Raw genomic sequence first — 16,813 nt, forward strand, 5'->3', positions numbered from 1 at the left:
GTGCCCTGAATTCAAAAACAGAAATCTGACTCATGTTATAACTTTTCCTCCAGCACTTACTTTTTATTTATTCTGCTTTCTGCTTGTTCCATGCTCCTCAGTTGCTGTGTTGGCATCTGGCTTGAAGTTTCTCCTTTTCAGTTTAGGTCACGTGACGAAGTCAAAGAACGAAGGTGTTGCGTTCATGTGCTTCAAGTTCGATCCTACAAATGGCTACTTGGTATCAGCATCATTAAGTAGAACTAAGATCAAGTACCGCACGTTTGTCACAGTTCGAAAAGCCTCTATAGCGGATGTGATAATGACGCTTTTAAATCTAAGGTAATATGAATTCACACAATCGCAACCCCTTTGTGAGATAGCGGTTGATAGTTTACCTCCGATTCTTTTCCACCTCCTTTCTGTTCTTGATAATTTGTGTCTAATATTAACGCGTAATAGAGAAACCAGAGGATTCTAAACTCTTCGACCCTCAGGGTCGTCAACATTAGGGTATTCATTCATGAATCAACGCAAAAAATAGTGTTTCATATAACAGCTTGTTAAATTTCCTACAGCACATTAAGGCAGCATAAGCGCAGAACTTCATTAAGAGGCTCGGACAGAGGGTAGAGGTTGTTTCACATTCAGTGCTATTTTCTTACCAGATACGCGCTCTTGAGAACATCTGAAAAACTTTTAACCGACACTTTGTAAATGGTTTTACTTCGTGTGAAAGACTATCCACGGACCTCAGCGTCATCTCATTCTGTCTCTCCGTCTTGTTTGGTAAGTTTCAAATCACCTGCAAACATTTACGAAGTTAAACTGCTAGAAAGTCCTGTTAGTAATAAGGTAAAAAACGCAAAACAGTTTGCGAAAATACGGTGTAAATTGCTCTATTAGTTTGTGAATGTCATGTCTGGAACGTGCGAAGTCTGACAGGGATACGTGTAGAGAAAGTCCTCTGTAAGGTTTTTATCAGCAACATTTAGACATATTTGTTCGTCATGGCACAGATCTTGGGACAACATGTGACGCTTCAGTACTGTGAGCACATACAGGGAAACTGTCTACATGCAGACAACGTCTAGTGTTTGATCCTAAAATGCTGATGATTGTTGTTGCAGTTGTCCTGAACGTCTCCACCCATTAAAGCCTGAGGACAAGGGCTGGATGTTGGTCACAGGAATGAACGTACTTCCAGTGATTTAAATGGCATGTACACAGAACTTGTATTTTTATCAACAGCTCTTTTTATGGCAATAAATTGTTACCGCCAGCATGTGAAGTCTGGCATGGTATTCACCTGTGACAATGAGCCCTAAAGTACGTTTCCTTGTCAGATTCTGTAGAGCAGCCAGTAAATCCTAATGAAGCTGGTCGATGCCTCCAAGGTGCTGCATTAGTTTCCGGCTGTGTGGCGATACAGGATGAACTGCAGCAGTGTCACACCTGCACTTTAGTTCTGTACTTTACAAAAACGTTTATAAAGATGGTGCGAAAGATGGTGACAATGAGGAGGATCCTCCATGTGAAGAGAGATGTGCTGTGCACAATACTGCTACTGACACTCTTCTGTCTACTGCTTTACGCCCACCAGGTGAGAATGGAATAAAACAGCACAGAATTACGATGTAATACTTGTTTTGTAAAGTATTTAATGTGTTATTGACATTTTCCGATGAATTCCAGGTTGTAGTCTCCTCTGGATGGGACAAGCCACTGTGGAAGTTTGAGATTCACAGCTCTACAAGTTCCAGCCGGACTCTGCTGGAAACCAACTGGGCTGAAGTGGGCCAACAGTCTCCAGAGGTATGACCTGTTCCCAACTAATCTTACATATTATATATGAATCAAGGCATTTAGTCACACAACATGTCTTCTAATGATCAGTCTGTAGCCAACCCATCACACCTACGCCTGTCCCCTTGCAAGCCTCAGTTCAAGTCTAAAGAATCTCAGCCCAAGAACAAATCTCAGGTGAAATCCAAGTTGCGACGGAAGAATGCTGTGTCACCCAAGGTCACGGGCAAGGCCCCTCCTACGATGCCACCATTTGATTTCAAGGGTTATCTGAGAGACAAGGACAACAGGAACTTCAATCTGATCATTGACCAGCCAGAAAAGTGTCACATGACAGGAGCAGCAGGCGAAGGAGATCATTTCAGTGCTCCCTACATGCTAATCGCAGTAAAATCTGTTGCTGCTGATTTTGATAAACGTCAGGTAAATATGCTGTTTCATGTACTGTAGCCCTTTGTAGACTCACCTCATTGTTCCATTGATACCTTCATAATTCATCTCTGCTTAATGTTTTCGCTTTCTGACCCTCAGCTTTACCCAGTGTTTGTAAAACTGTTTGTAAATTATTTGCAGAGTAATGTAAGGAGCTAATGAACACATCAGGGTGTACAGTATATTATTAAATAGCCTCATATTTCCCTGGAGAGTTACATTCCTACACAACTCCAAATTAAAGATAATGTTGCTCTTTTTTCTTTTAAGTGTTTAGATAAATATTGGTTTGATAAAGTACTGTCCCTACGTTTGTTTATCTTCAGGTCTAGTGTTGCATTCATACTGCCTTTTTTCTCTGACCTCATTTCAGGTAGTACGTCGGACATGGGGCAAGGAGGAGCGTTCTCAAAGTGGCGTTTCCATACGTACAGTTTTTCTTCTGGGTATTCCCCGAAATCAAACTGCTCTGCCTTTGTGGGATCGGCTCTTGTCCTATGAGAGTCAAACTTTTGGGGATATCTTGCTCTGGGATTTTGAGGACACCTTTTTTAATCTGACACTTAAAGAAACACATTTTCTGAAATGGATCAACAAGAGCTGCCCTGATGTCAAGTCAGTAGTTATAAAACTGTATTAAGTGAGGTCAAACTTATTTCCACTTATAAATGTGTCCTGCTGTTGCTGATTTTATCTTTTGTATTCTAATGCAGGTTCATCTTTAAGGGTGATGCTGACGTGTATGTTAATGTGGAAAACATATTAGAGATGCTACAAGATCAAAAGCCAGATGAGGATCTGTTTGTTGGTGATATTATTATCCATGCCAAACCCATTCGCCGGCGCAGTTCTAAGTATTATGTGCCAGAGTTTATGTATGGAGGAGGTTTGTACCCAAATTACGCTGGTGGAGGAGGGTTTGTAATGTCAGGATACACAGCTCGGAGACTTAGCTCTGCCTGTCAACAGGTACATCAAAACGAATCAGAAAATGTCTTCTTTCAGAGATCTTTGAACTACAGTGGGTTTCTTTGTGTCATAGGTGGAGTTGTTTCCCATTGACGATGTCTTTCTGGGAATGTGCCTTCAGGTTATTGGTGTAAAACCGTCACGGCACCAGGGCTTTCGCACTTTTGGAATTCCCCGACCGTCTTCAGCGCCTCATCTTCAGACATTTGATCCCTGTTTCTACCGAGAACTCATGGTTGTTCACAGTCTCAGTGTTCCCCAGATCTGGCTGATGTGGAACCTCCTGCATGATCCCAAACTGAGCTGCCGTAAACGAGCCAGTGCAACAGCATGGCCATTTAAGTGGAGGGGAACGATGGGACAGATGACAGAGATGGAGAAGGACTATAGTGAGAAGCAGGTCACGCATTAGTCATCTCCTGCACGTCCAAATGGGATCTGCCAGAGCCCTAATAAATACAAAATGAGCATAATCGAGGATCTGTGGCCAATTTGAAAGGCTTCAGACATAAGCACAGCTGAGTCATATGGGACTTGATCCAAGTTGGAAAACTACATTGGGGGAAATTAATTGGCAGAGATCAATTGTGCTTTAAATTTTTCAGACAGGAAGGAAGGAAGTTCTGTTTTTAGCATCAGAGCTTCTCTGTTTCTACATTGTTAACAACTAAGGTGCACAATTTTGTTTGGCAAAGATTTTTTAATGAATTGAATATCTAGATTTTTTAAAGTATTTTTTTACGTCATTGGTTTTGATTATGTACACAAATATTTCACATTAGAAGGGACAATATATTTAAATGTGGTTAGCTGGTATAACCCCATCCATCTAAGGTCATCAGAATGTTAAGATTTTGTCTTTTGTTTGGGTCAGTGGCAGCTAAGACCAGACAAGACTGGGTTGATGGAAAAGACAGCAGTGATGTTTAGTATTTTTCTCATGTGCTGATGTGAATAAATAGCAGAGATTCTCCTCTCTTCCTAATGCTGGACATAAGTACAAACGGATGGACACATTATCTGTTCCCTCCAGTAACAACAAAAGGAGTCTAAATAGAAACCAGCTGCACGGGAACCATATCACGCAGCAACAAAACAAAACATTAGGTTTTACTTTAGTAAAATAATTCCAATTCTTCGTCCTAATTTGTTTTCATAAGGTGTTTAATGTCAGAAAGACCTTGTTTGTGTCTCTAATGTGCTTTGTACTTGTGACCCCTTTTAAGTTTTGCCACCAGTACAACTCTGTCTGTTCTGAAGTCAAGAGGTTCAAGGTTGAAATAAAAACCTCCTGATCTCTTTCACATCCACATTTTTTATTATTTTTCATATCCTGGTTGCACACACAGACAATGAACTTTGATGTCAAAGAACAGTGAGCACTGGATTCATAAAGGTCCAAATGTTGCATTGGAGTTGAAGAGTGCACAGCTGTAGCACATCTCAACAACCATCATCAAACACTGTCAAACGTAATTGGTTGGATCAAAGCGCTGAGTCAACCTAATCGTTCTCTTTGCACTACATGTTATTGTTATTGCCTTTTTCAGTGGACATGCTGAATAGATCTTCATACACAAAGTTATAGTATTCAAAATATAAAAATACCACATACCAATGAATTCCACAAGTTTTAATTAAGTTTAGCTGCCCAGTTTCCAGAATTGGGCTTAAAACAAGTCCTCAAATATTCTGAGGAGAAAAATGGAGATGGGCAACAGAACATATGATACCAAGAACAGACAATAAAAAGCATTAATATAAGTTTCTCATTACACTGAACCGAAGCTGTCCCATTAAAAATTACAACAATCTGATCATCAGTCACTCAATCCTTCATTTTATGCAGTAAAAATCAGGTGAAATTTGAAAGCTGCTCAGACTCATAGTTTAAAGTTGTCACTTCTTTTTCCTGTACAAATTGAAATAAGCAAAGCTGAAAATCAGCAATAGGATGCGATATGACCACCTGAGTTTGGGTGAGATAAACTACCCAGCACCCTACAGCTCACTGTGTTTTCTCCCAGCAACAATGCATCCACAGCACTGGGCTGGGCTTACCAAAACTAGGGTCTGAGCCCTGCATCATGTGGGCTCACTGTCCTTTAGTCATTTAACATTCGTAAGTATTGTTTTTTTGACTTATCTACTTTCCTTTGGGTCAGAGCTTGTGAGCTCATTGTTATGTTGATTACTTGATTTAAATTGATAGAACTTATGTTTAAGGATTGAATTTAAACCAATCAGCCCAACAGATATATACCTCTGGGCAGCTCCTAACTTTGGCAAAAATAATCTATTCTATGTTGACTATAATTGGTTTTCAGGAACATATACTGCAGTTCTGGATTACTTGCAAACACATGCAACACATGTCAAACTGAAAATGTTCTTTCAAAACATTGTTTTAGGAAACCCAACCCAACTCGCCATTTTCTGCAGGTAACAAGGAAGCTTAAATGACTTGAGACAGCCATAATAATACACTGGCTCATTTCTAATGCTGAGTGACACATAAATATTGGACAATGATGCAGCTCAGATGCATTCTCATATCATATGTACAAGGGGATTCTTTTTACATAGGAGAAAGAGACAGAAGTCAAAGAAAGTCGGTGGGAGATGAGGCACAATGTTCAACAGTATTGTTTTACATATTATTTTCTAGTACGTACTTGCACAAAAGCAAGAGATATTAAAATGCCTGAATATAGCACGAGTAGGGATGGACACATCTGGTTCCCCATTTAACTTGAGATGTGGATCAACCAAAAAAAGAAATAAGGAACAGAGTGCTTATGGGCCATCATTATCGTACCCTTTACAACTGGGAGTCCCATCATGAGGTGAACTTGCTGGAATTGAAAACAGTTTGTATCTCTTGGGGGTCCCAGTTAAGAAAATGTCTAAATGTAAAGAAGGGTTATTGTTTTCTCTGTTTGTGTTTAAAGAGCAGTTGTGCAGTTTAGACTTGTGTGTAAAGGTTTGAATACTGTGAGGTCTGAAAAAAGAATTTTAGGTTCAATGACTGTTAATGTGTTGGATGTGTGCAGATGCCTCCTCCTGAGTTTCAAATCTAATAGAATCAATGAGGGAATGTTTAGATACTCGGCCAACAACTGAGTCAGTGATAATCTATTAAACACTGTGTAAAGAAGAGGACATTATAATACAGCTATTTACTGCATTTTCACCTCGTTACCACAACAACACAACACAGATTGTAAACATCAGGCCGGATGCAAATAAAGATAACCACTGATTGGGAACAGATTGAGAAATAGAAGTTAGTTTTTTTTTGTTAATATAAAATATAATCCTGGTCAGAAATACAATATATATTTGATGCTTTTTGTTTTCGCTGATGGGTAAAAGAAATGTTTGATTTACTCAATTTAATCACTTACTAATATTCACAGTATTTAACACACACTGAATAAATAAACAGTTCAATTGACTGCAACCTGTAATCAGATAGCTCCTAATTTCCGTTTTTAGATGGATACAAACTTGTCTCGGACCCTGATGTCTGCGATGGTGCTATCAAAAGCGTTGCCTAGCAAAAGTGACCAAAAAAAAAAAACAACAACTGGCATTTTTGTCAAGGGACAATTGAAAAGAATATATGTATTAAAGCTAATACATAGTTAATTAAAAAATACTTTAAACAGATAAAATTGTGTAAATAGCAAACTGCACTCACATGTTAAAAGAAATGACTGATGTTAAAATTAATAGAATCTAGAAGCAGATTATGGTATTTCCTTGAATTGTATCTGTCTGAAAACAATAACCCCAGAATAATTAGACACCAACGCTACCTGGGGAAACTCTCTCTATTGTTCATAAGCAATCTAATCCAAATGGCAGATTACTGCCAACAGTTACACTGAACAGGATTTACATTAAAATAAAAATTAAAAAGACACTTAAGTTTAAAAGAAAAAATGTAACAGAAATATAGTGCCAACATGTGACACAGGGATAGGTTTAGGCAAGAGATTACAGTGGTAATGTCAGCAGATCAATGAAATGTCTTTGGCTGTAGCATTTGGCAATTCAACAAAAAAATAAATGCAGACATTGCTCGGGAATTGCAACGCATCAATATTTTGTGGAGATAAAAGCAGACATGGTAACATGTAGATGGAAAGAAATGTGACAAACACAATTTCCTCTCCTCTGTCCTCACAAATGGAGAAATCACATATTCACAAACACAACTCACAATCTGTCACGCCAGCCTTCCCACAACTCTCCAGGGACAGGGTACGATCAACCAATCAAGTACAAAGGTGTGCATTAGTGCAAATGTAAAAATGAACATTAAAAATTGACATGGTGTGAGTGAGAGGGAGGGCAGTCAAAAAACAAGGGAACTGTGACGAAGCCCCTCACGGAATCATAAATGCAACAGACTGCCAGTTTGTGCTTGTAATGATTCTCCTCTGATTCAAATATGCTGACCGGGTTCATGCATCTTTGTGCCATGCCTGCATGTCTCCGTGTTTGTCTTGAAAAAAAAAACGCTCTGTGGTCAGAAATGCAGCAAACTGAATAAAGAAATTACTGAAAATATTGAAATGTGACATCTGTTGAAAAGAGCGTGTAGATTTGTTTTTCATAATTTATGCAACTCTGGGTGTGTGTAAGCATACACCGACACAGCACGATTCAGACCTGCAAACGACAACAGCTGTGAGTGTTTGATGTTATTACGCCCGTATTCATGGGGACCGCTGATAAAAGTTGAAGATAAAGACGGAGACATTAATCAAGTGAGGTGAGGACTGTTAGATGTCAGAGACTTCATATGTGGTTGGACTGACCCAGTCATTAGATTATGTGATTCTTCTCCTACACAACAAAAGCTAAATTCTGGGGTTTTTCCATTTCTGGTTGCAGTCTTCTGTAGTTTCTCATGGCTTGATACACTGTTCTGGGCTGGTTTAGTTTGGTTCTTGTGGTTTAAATCCAGTCTTTGACTAAGTTAGTTGGGTCTGGTTGTGAGGCGGTGGCAGGAAGACGAGTGGCTCTGGTTTGGCTGGCAGTGTGGTTGATTGATGTGTTCTCATTCAGTCCGAGCGTGGTTTTGCTATTGCAGTAACTCTACCTTATGTTCAGCATTAAATCTTGCATTTTGTCTCACTGTCTTTTGTCGCTGATGGCAGAATGCAGACGACTTCATCTTACTGTGATCTTCCCACACAGCCAATAAATGATTTCATTTGATTGATTCTACAGGTTAATGCAACTATGTCACAACATCGCGCTCAAAGACGTGGCATGCTCTATTTTTGGTTTACTGTGCAAGCTGTGTCTGATTGAAAGCGTTTCTTAGGATCCACATGGAAGAGTGATTATTGACACGTCTGACTTGGTTGTTTCTGGATTATCTTGAGTTCCTGTTTAATAGCATGTAGCATCTAAATTGGGTGGGAATTGCTAATTTTTTCTTGGTTAGATTTGCTTGGCTATAAATTAGGTTCTGGGTTAGAAGTTCAGTCAGTCTAGGTACTAGATTCAGGACAGGCCAGAATGGAACATGATTCTTATTACTTGTTCAGTGGGAACTACTTCTGGACTCAGGTCGTGCTTGACCGGTGGTCCGAGGAGCACCATAGAGGGTCACTGATGCTATGTGGTTATTCTGCATCACCTGAGAAAGAAAATACAAGCATTTCAAATGAAGTCAACAAGACACACCTCATATGTGCAAATATATAATGCCAGCCAGATGAAGTCCCTTGGATGAGTAGTGTTTGATTTTTCAAAAAAGAAGTCCAGTTTCAATAACTCAACCTCCAAATAACCTCACTATTTACCAATGATGTTCGTACCTCAAATATCATTCTCTGCAGTCCAAAACAGAAGGTCGAACCAAAGGGGTTGGTGTTGTTGGCTGACGAGGACCTGTCAAACATGTCATCAAGATGGGAGACACGACTTAAAAACTAAAATAATCTTAGATTTATGAAACTGCCATGTAGCAGTGTGCGTACAAGGACTTTACCTGTGGAGCACAACAGGTTTTTCCATCGGGTGACCTAGCAATTCCTGAACCTGATCCCACTGGCAGAGAATCAAAAAGTAAAAAGTTGTGGAAGTGTCATGTACCAGTAAGCAGCAGTAAGGCATGACAGGAAGGTTTGTTAAGCAACTGATTTTAGCTGATCAGAGGAATAATAACACATCTTTGTTTTGCATTTATTGCTGTATTTACTGCAGATCCTCCAGGGATAGAGTACACAAGTGAGATATTCAGTATCATTACTATTACAGGCAGATTGCACGCAGCGCCACCTGTTGGATTTACAACTGAGTCCCATGACAATGAATGTTTCTATATTTCTGGAACTGACCTTGCTGTAGGTAGTTAACACACAGTCCTCTGTCTGAGAATCAACGCCCTCTAGGGTGAAACATGACAAAAGAGGAGATATAAATCAATTAATAAAATTATTTTTTTAATTATCGAGTCAGAGTCATGTCTGACAACACTCTTACCTTTTTTAATGACAAGTGGAATTTTAAAGTCAGATCGATGATATCTAATGAGAGAGAAGGCACAACACAAACACAACATGACAACTAATGAATTAAAAATGCCTAAAAATAATTTGTAGCATATTATTGTGTATTTTACGTACATATTGAAGTTGTAATGTCCAGGATAATTGGTATGGAGGACGAACTTTTTAACTAGGTGAGTTGTTGAGTCAAACAGGATATCCTGAAATACAAGATGCCAAAATCATCAACACTCTTTGTGCAAAACCTAACCACAGCAGCTCAGTCCCAATTGAGGAAATAGAAAATAAACTCATCAAACAAAAGTTTAATTCATTCTCTGAGCTTTGAGATAAACCTTAAATAGTTACCGTTTAGCGACAGAAGAACTTATCAATTTCAAAACCCAGACAGGTCTGGAGAACTATCGACCAATTTAATTCATGTAGTACGTCACATCTACGTTTGCTCTTATCTCTCAGCAACTAATTTTGAACTACACAGGCACCAATGTCTCCAAAGTTAATTAATTGTCATTAAAAAAAAATTAGGCAAGTACAATTACTATCATCACAGAAATACACAATTGTGTGCACACAGATTAGAGACATGAACATACCACTCCAAGTGTGAAGTAGTTGAAGAAGTAATCATTACATTTCGACGGAACCTGCTTATGAGGCGAAGGAGAGTGGATCTTCATCTAAAATGAAAAATATTGGTGACATCAGATGTTGTTGAGAAAGAACTAACACTTAACCTAACACAATAAAAAATATATAATTATCTGAGTCAGTGTGCTTTTCACAATGCTAATGACTAAGTGCAACAACAGCTTAAAGAAGCCACAACCTTGTCCTCTGACTTGTAGAAGATTTTATGTGGTGAACCCAGAGCACCCAGGACATCCTGACAGGAATCTCCAAAAAAGATGCTCCTCTCTAGAGATTTCACTTTAGCATCAGCCATCACACCAGGACCACAACCTGCATTACCACCCAAAACACATAAGAATAAGTCACTCAGCCTCCAGACGTGACATGAGAAATAGTCATAACAAGACACACAAACCAAGTGGAATGAGATTAAGAGAGAAAGAATGAACTACGGTCAGTGCATATTACCTGCAGTGAGGAGGCGGAGTTTGAGCCCCAGTGGTCCAGCTTGATCTCTCAGGACATCCACGCACTCTGCATAGATGTTGCCAAGGAAACAAGCTAATGGCATGGCTGGAGCTCTAAAGACAGAGATGGGAGTGTGTGTATGTGCTTTAATAGTTTTTCTTATTATTAAAAGGTTTGTGTTAGTGATTTCTTTACACTCTGCGAAGTTATATCAATATTTGAAGTAAAAATCATAATAAATTCTTTCTTGGAAGCATGATTGTACTTCTTGACCAATATGAATACAATAAAAATATATTTTTTAACCAAGTAATAATAACATCCACACAGTCTCATTGTTTCCTTTGGCTCAAATAATAAGTCTATGAACATTACTTTGTTTCTTGGAGGTTGTTGCCAGTGTAGATGTGCATCCTCTTGACCATGGCCCCATGTGGTATCTGCAGGGAGGCCAAACCCAGGGCAAAGTTAGGCTGCCAAGGCAAAACAACTGGGCTCATATACACTGTGTGCTGGACGTGAACATTAACACACATACTGAGAAGACACTGACACCGAAGAGATATTTGGTCAAGTAAAAAATAATTAATCTTCTTACAAGCCAGTAAATGACCTAAATTCCCATGTTCAACAATATTCTGTCTGGTTGAGGATACTGGATTTTGATCCCACTTGGACCTGTGTCACATAGAAATACCTAATCTGACTGAGGTTCAATATCCAATCAGCAGCAATTAGTTGCTGTAATGCTGGCAGTTCTTGCAGAGACTGATATATGGTCAGAATGAAATGACTGCAAAACATATATATGTATATATTTCTCTCAGTCATTGTTTACTAGAAAAATGTAAATATGAATGCATATTTAGTGACTGAGACAGTGTGTTTGTCAGTCAAAATTCTAAGTGGGTAAAAAGTTTTTTTTTTTTTTTACAGAAAATATGCTACGGCTGAGAAATAAGTCTGATTCAAACGTTCAAACATTCATGAGACTAGGCTGAACTAAGCAAACAACTACATTATGTCACAAAAGTGAGTACACCCCTCACACCTCTGCAAATATTTAATTATATCTTTTCATAGGACAACACTGCATAAATGACTCTTTGACACAATGAAAAGTAGTCATTTTAAAGCACCTTACGGCAAACAACTCTCAGAAGACCTAAAAAAACAAATTCTTGCTTTACATAAAGATGGCCAAGGCTATAAGAAAATATCCAACACTCTGAAACTGTGCTGCAGCACAATGGCCAAAATCATCCAGCGCTTTAAGGGAACAGGTTCTTCTCAGAAGAGGCCTTGCCATGGTCGGCCAAAGAAGGTGAGTCCATGTTCTCAGCGTCAAATCCAAAGACTAGCTTTGGAAAACAGACGGATGAGTGCGTCCAGTATTGCTGCACAGATTGAAGGGATGGGAGGTTAGCCTGTCAGTGCTCACACAGTATGCTGCACACTGCATCAATTTGCTATGCACGGTTGTCGTCCTAGAAGGAAGCCTCTTCTAAAGATGATGCAAAAGAAAGCTCGCAAACAATCTGCTGCAGACATGCAAACTAAGGACCATGTCCTGTAGTCTGATGAGACCAAGATAAACCTATTTCAGATGCTGTCAAGCGTGTGTGGCGGCAACCAGGTGAGTGAGTACAAAGACAAGTGTGTCTTGCCTACCTTCAAACATGGTGTTGGGAGTGTCATGATCTGGGGCTGCATGAGTACTGCTGGCATTGGGGAGCTACAGTTCATTGAGGAAGAGATGAATTCCAACATGTACTGTGACATACTCAAGCAGGGCATGATCCCACTCCCTCCAGAAACTGGGCCGTAGAGCAGTGTTCCAGCATGATAATGACCCCAAACAAACCTCCAAGATGACCAGTGGCTTGCTAAAGAGGCTGAGGGTAAAGGTGATGGACTGGCCAAGCATGTCTCCAGACCTAAACACCATAGAACACCTCTGGGGCATCCTGAAAAGGAAGGTGGAGGAGCACAAGGTGTCAAATGTGCACCATCTCCTTGATGTTGTGATGGAGGAGTGGAAGAGGATTCCAGTGGCAACCTGTGAAGAACTCCATGGCCAAGAGAATTCAAGCCGTACTGGCTGGTGGCCACACAAAATATTGACATTTCACATTTTCACTTAGGGGTGTACTCACTTTTGTTGCCAGGGGTTCAGCTATAATTGGCTGTATTTTTAGTTATTTTGAGGGGACTAAATTTACACCCATACAAACTTTACACTGACTATTTTTTGTGTCAAAGAGTTGTTTTTGCAGTGTTGTCCTCTAAAAAGATTTATATATGGTGTATAATGCAATATCAAATACAATATAAACACTATCATTCAATAAACCTTATACCAATAAAACCAAGAATAATAACCTTCATGAAGTGAGCAATGAAGCATTAAAGACAAAACAGAAACTAGGACAAGAACAAAACAAGTAACAGCAGGATATGGAGTCTATCAAAATAAGCATGAGAGACAGCGCAATGATGACATCTGTACCTGAGAGAAGCAGGAACAGAGCAGCTGAATATCCATAAGTACTAATTACACAGCCCTCCAACACATTCCACAACAACACAGTATGTGATAGATAGATAGATAGATAGATAGATAGATAGATAGATAGATAGATAGATAGATAGATAGATAGATAGATAGATAGATAGATAGATAGATAGATAGATAGATAGATAGATAGATAGATAGATAGATAGATAGATAGATAGATAGATAGATAGATAGATAGATAGATAGATAAATAAATAAATAAATAAATGAAATAAATAAATAAATAATTAGCAGATTTCCTGACTGGGCCCTTCGGTATTGAAAATGTGATTTATGAGCCGGTGGCTTCTGTGTCGTTTTGGAGGCACTAATTACGAACTGTTTGCATAACGGATAATACAAGGTTGCTTGAGATGTTTTGCATCCTGGTGTGCTCCTCCCTAATGATTACATTTCCACATACTGTATTATAAAAAAAATTATTTAAGCACAACATTAAACAAGCAGCATGACTTTTGATGGTCTAGGCATCTTTATTCAGCGCTACATTATTAAGCATCGTAGCTTACTTGGCGAACCCTGTGTCTTAAACAACAGTGCCGCTAATTTGTAGATTTTTACCAGCTTAAAAGCTTCATGCCGACGAACACAGCCAAGATGTTTACACTGTGTAGATCTTGCTGTTGGTGTTACATTACAGATCTTTTGGTTTCTTTTTTTTTTTTTTAAGGACGCACCCATATGTGATTGACTTGCCGACCACGTCAGATGGACAGAGCCGACGAAGCGAATCATTCTTTCTGCCTTAAATAAATAGCTAGTTCAGTTACTTTTGTGACATGCTGCTGCATGTTTAACCAGCGGGGCATTCAGTCACAATTGAGGAAAAAACATTTACCATATTTAATTAAAAGTTACAACAATCTTTCTTTGTATCATCTCTCTGCGTAAATATCTCATGTTTTACCATGGACCCCTGCGGCGTATAGACAGGTGCGGCCTATTGAAATATATATGAAAAAATTTTTTTTTAAATTAAAATCTAATGGGTGTGACTTAAATTTGGATGCGCCCAGAAAATACAGTGCTTCAGCACTTCTAAGTGGCCTCAAAGCAAATCAATGAAACCATTCTGACCTCGTATTTTGGAGCTTCGTTCCATGAGTCCAGTTGGAAAGAGAAAGAGAGTCCTCGAAAGTTAAGATGGAACAACTGCTCTGCAGCATTGTAAACTGGAGGGGCAGAAGAAAAACATCAGACACAGGGATACGCTAGGTCAAATGTGGGCTCACACAACATCAAACATTTAATATAAAAACATGTGTGTCTGCATCATTATTGGCCATGTTTTCACATTTATGGGGTGGTAATGAGATATTCGTGAGGTCAAACTATTTCATTGTGGGTGTAGTTTGGAAAGTACCTCCAGGGTGCGTGGCTCCAAAAGACTGGTCTATTTGCTCTATGGTGGGTACGATGGCTTGAGAGTTGAAATGAACTCCACTGAAACACAACACACACACACACAGCCAATACTTAATCTCATACTTAACCAGGTTTATCCTGTTTTAATTGAGAAACTATCGCATAAGCACAGAGTTTAAGAAAAACATAAACATATCATGTTTCATGCAGTGAAGGGCTTCTCAACTGGCAATAACATGAAGCACAATCTCAAAGATACACTGGGGTAGCCTGAGGAACTTACTAGATATAACCAGTCTATCCAAAGCTTAGATAGAAATCCCATGTTCATGTAGATGTCAATATATTTCTACTCACCAGTATTTCAATTTGACTTTGCTTAGGTCATACACTTCAATCACCTGTAACACAGAAAGATAAGTTACACCACAAATTATCAGTTAGATATTTTTTATAGAATATCTAGTTAGATATATTTTATAGTATATAGAGTTAGATATATATATATATTTCATTAAATTCTAAAATCCAACCTCTGTTCAACGGCCACTGAGCCCTTTGGAAGTTTTCATTGTATTTTGGCGACACCCAGAAAATGACACTATAAGGATGTCACATATCTCCCGATCCTAGTCTCAGTGCCCTCTGCCCACACAGGTTCTGCTTTTACATGTGGTGGAAAGTGCTTCTGTCAAATCAACCAGAAATTACCTAAAATCAACCATTTTCACCTTGAGTCTCTGATTTGTGGCATCAAACAGCAGTTTAATCCCATCCTGAGTCAGGTTCAGTATGAGGTCATGGCTGAGTGGTGTCTGAAGGGGAAAGATAAACAAATGTATTGACAAAGACATCGAGAATACGCTGATTTTGAAGATGACCCTTATGCAGCCCTCAGATCAATCTCATATCTGACCTACAGTGTTTTAAAATCAAACTCCATGAATAATGATTAACAACTATTCAACTTGTGGAAATGTACATTTAAAAAAATCTGATAATAATATTTACAGTACATGTCATTTACATACACACAGCACATTTAAAATACATAAAAGAATTGTGACTATCTTTATCATTTAAGCCGTTTTAGTGACCCCTAGTGGACTGAGCAATAATGTTTCAAAAAGCTTGTAATTTTTTTAGCAGATGGTATAAGCTATTAACACAGACAGATACATGATGAGTTGCATTTAATATTAAATGCAACCTAAATATTCTAAAAATACCAACAGGTGCATTTGTAAATTTTGTATAATTACTATAATACAGCCTAAAATAAGATGATTAACATTTTTCCAGTGAAAATGTGAAGACTCATAAAACATCAGCCCATTTTACCTGTTCACTGTATAGAACCTGGACGTTTTTGATGATGCGGCAGTGTTTCTGCAAAATAGAGATGGCCTGGGCCAATGGCATCCCTGAAGACCAAGACATGCAATAACACAGTTAGAGAAATGAAGTTATCCTACTCTTTAGTGTCTTTATTTATTAGTCAAAGTTAACACTAATCCATCTAAAACTCATTCTATTCTTCCATATGTGTGAGGTATGTCTTTATACCTTGAAAACCCACCTAAGGCGAATTCCCATTGCTCATTTCCTAATGATCTCTCAGGCACCACCTCCAGATCCAGCATTGGCAAGAAGTAGGGAGCAGCTCACCTCACCTCAAGACGCACAGAGACCCTAAAAGGGGCCCTTACTCTCTACCCCGCCTCTCTGATCACAAGACTGCTTCACAATAGTCTCAGGTGGCTACTTTAATTCATAACTCTATTTATTTTATTTTCCACGTCCACCCAATTCATTCAAATATTAAACTAATCAACCGATGTATCACATGCCACGTGTTTTCGACATTAGAAATGTATCAAAGACGATGTGTAAAATATGTAAAATGATATCCTGTACGGCACCTTACTTACTAAGACACACAAGTTTTAAATAACACTTTAACAAGTTACCAAGCAAAGGCTGACGACTTGCGTATAAACAACTTACGCAACCTATCAAAAAATTTAAAACGTCCAAGGCAAGCTTTCAG

The 16,813-nt window shown here is 38.8% G+C and overlaps 2 protein-coding genes across 6 annotated transcripts; one reads left to right on the forward strand and one right to left on the reverse strand.

Annotated features, from left to right (window-relative positions):
* Positions 1-1,330: 1,330 nt before the first annotated feature.
* Positions 1,331-4,494, forward strand: b3gnt9 (UDP-GlcNAc:betaGal beta-1,3-N-acetylglucosaminyltransferase 9). Of its 2 annotated transcripts, none has more exons than XM_029153450.3 (6): positions 1,331-1,582; positions 1,675-1,794; positions 1,876-2,208; positions 2,591-2,832; positions 2,931-3,186; positions 3,260-4,494. In XM_029153450.3, the coding sequence occupies exons 1-6, from the start codon at positions 1,475-1,477 to the stop codon at positions 3,596-3,598; spliced, it is 1,398 nt and encodes a 465-aa protein (XP_029009283.1). In that variant the 5' UTR covers positions 1,331-1,474; the 3' UTR covers positions 3,599-4,494. The 2 variants fall into 2 exon arrangements, with proteins under 2 accessions (XP_029009283.1, XP_029009284.1); XM_029153451.3 differs by having other exon boundaries at positions 3,308-4,494.
* Positions 4,482-16,813, reverse strand: phaf1 (phagosome assembly factor 1). Of its 4 annotated transcripts, none has more exons than XM_029153453.3 (16): positions 16,343-16,813; positions 16,105-16,187; positions 15,495-15,578; positions 15,121-15,164; positions 14,762-14,841; positions 14,476-14,570; positions 11,196-11,260; positions 10,821-10,933; positions 10,549-10,682; positions 10,316-10,399; positions 9,837-9,919; positions 9,694-9,737; positions 9,549-9,598; positions 9,200-9,258; positions 9,027-9,099; positions 4,482-8,845 (listed from the first exon to the last, which is right to left on the reverse strand). In XM_029153453.3, exons 1-16 carry the CDS (start codon positions 16,404-16,406, stop codon positions 8,750-8,752), a joined length of 1,251 nt encoding a protein of 416 aa, XP_029009286.1. In that variant the 5' UTR covers positions 16,407-16,813; the 3' UTR covers positions 4,482-8,749. The 4 variants fall into 4 exon arrangements, with proteins under 4 accessions (XP_029009286.1, XP_029009285.1, XP_029009288.1 ...); XM_029153452.3 differs by having other exon boundaries at positions 11,196-11,293; XM_029153455.3 differs by having other exon boundaries at positions 11,196-11,293; positions 16,330-16,813.

Source organism: Betta splendens, chromosome 6 (assembly GCF_900634795.4).
Source record: "Betta splendens chromosome 6, fBetSpl5.4, whole genome shotgun sequence".
In the NCBI taxonomy this organism is placed as follows: Eukaryota; Metazoa; Chordata; class Actinopteri; order Anabantiformes; family Osphronemidae; genus Betta; species Betta splendens.

Bases quoted from the DNA above. Each gene is read 5' to 3' on its own strand.
- phaf1 (XM_029153452.3), bottom strand. From the start codon at position 16,406: ATGCTGGATCTGGAGGTGGTGCCTGAGAGATCATTAGGAAATGAGCAA. The intron at 14,571-14,761 runs GTACTTTCCAAA...CTGCCCCTCCAG, and splicing joins TGGAGCCACGCACCCTGGAG to TTTACAATGCTGCAGAGCAG. The intron at 9,100-9,199 runs GTAAAGTCCTTG...CATGTTTGACAG, and splicing joins AAACCTGTTGTGCTCCACAG to GTCCTCGTCAGCCAACAACA.
- b3gnt9 (XM_029153450.3), top strand. From the start codon at position 1,475: ATGGTGCGAAAGATGGTGACAATGAGGAGGATCCTCCATGTGAAGAGA. The intron at 1,583-1,674 runs GTGAGAATGGAA...GATGAATTCCAG, and splicing joins TACTGCTTTACGCCCACCAG to GTTGTAGTCTCCTCTGGATG. The intron at 1,795-1,875 runs GTATGACCTGTT...TCTAATGATCAG, and splicing joins TGGGCCAACAGTCTCCAGAG to TCTGTAGCCAACCCATCACA.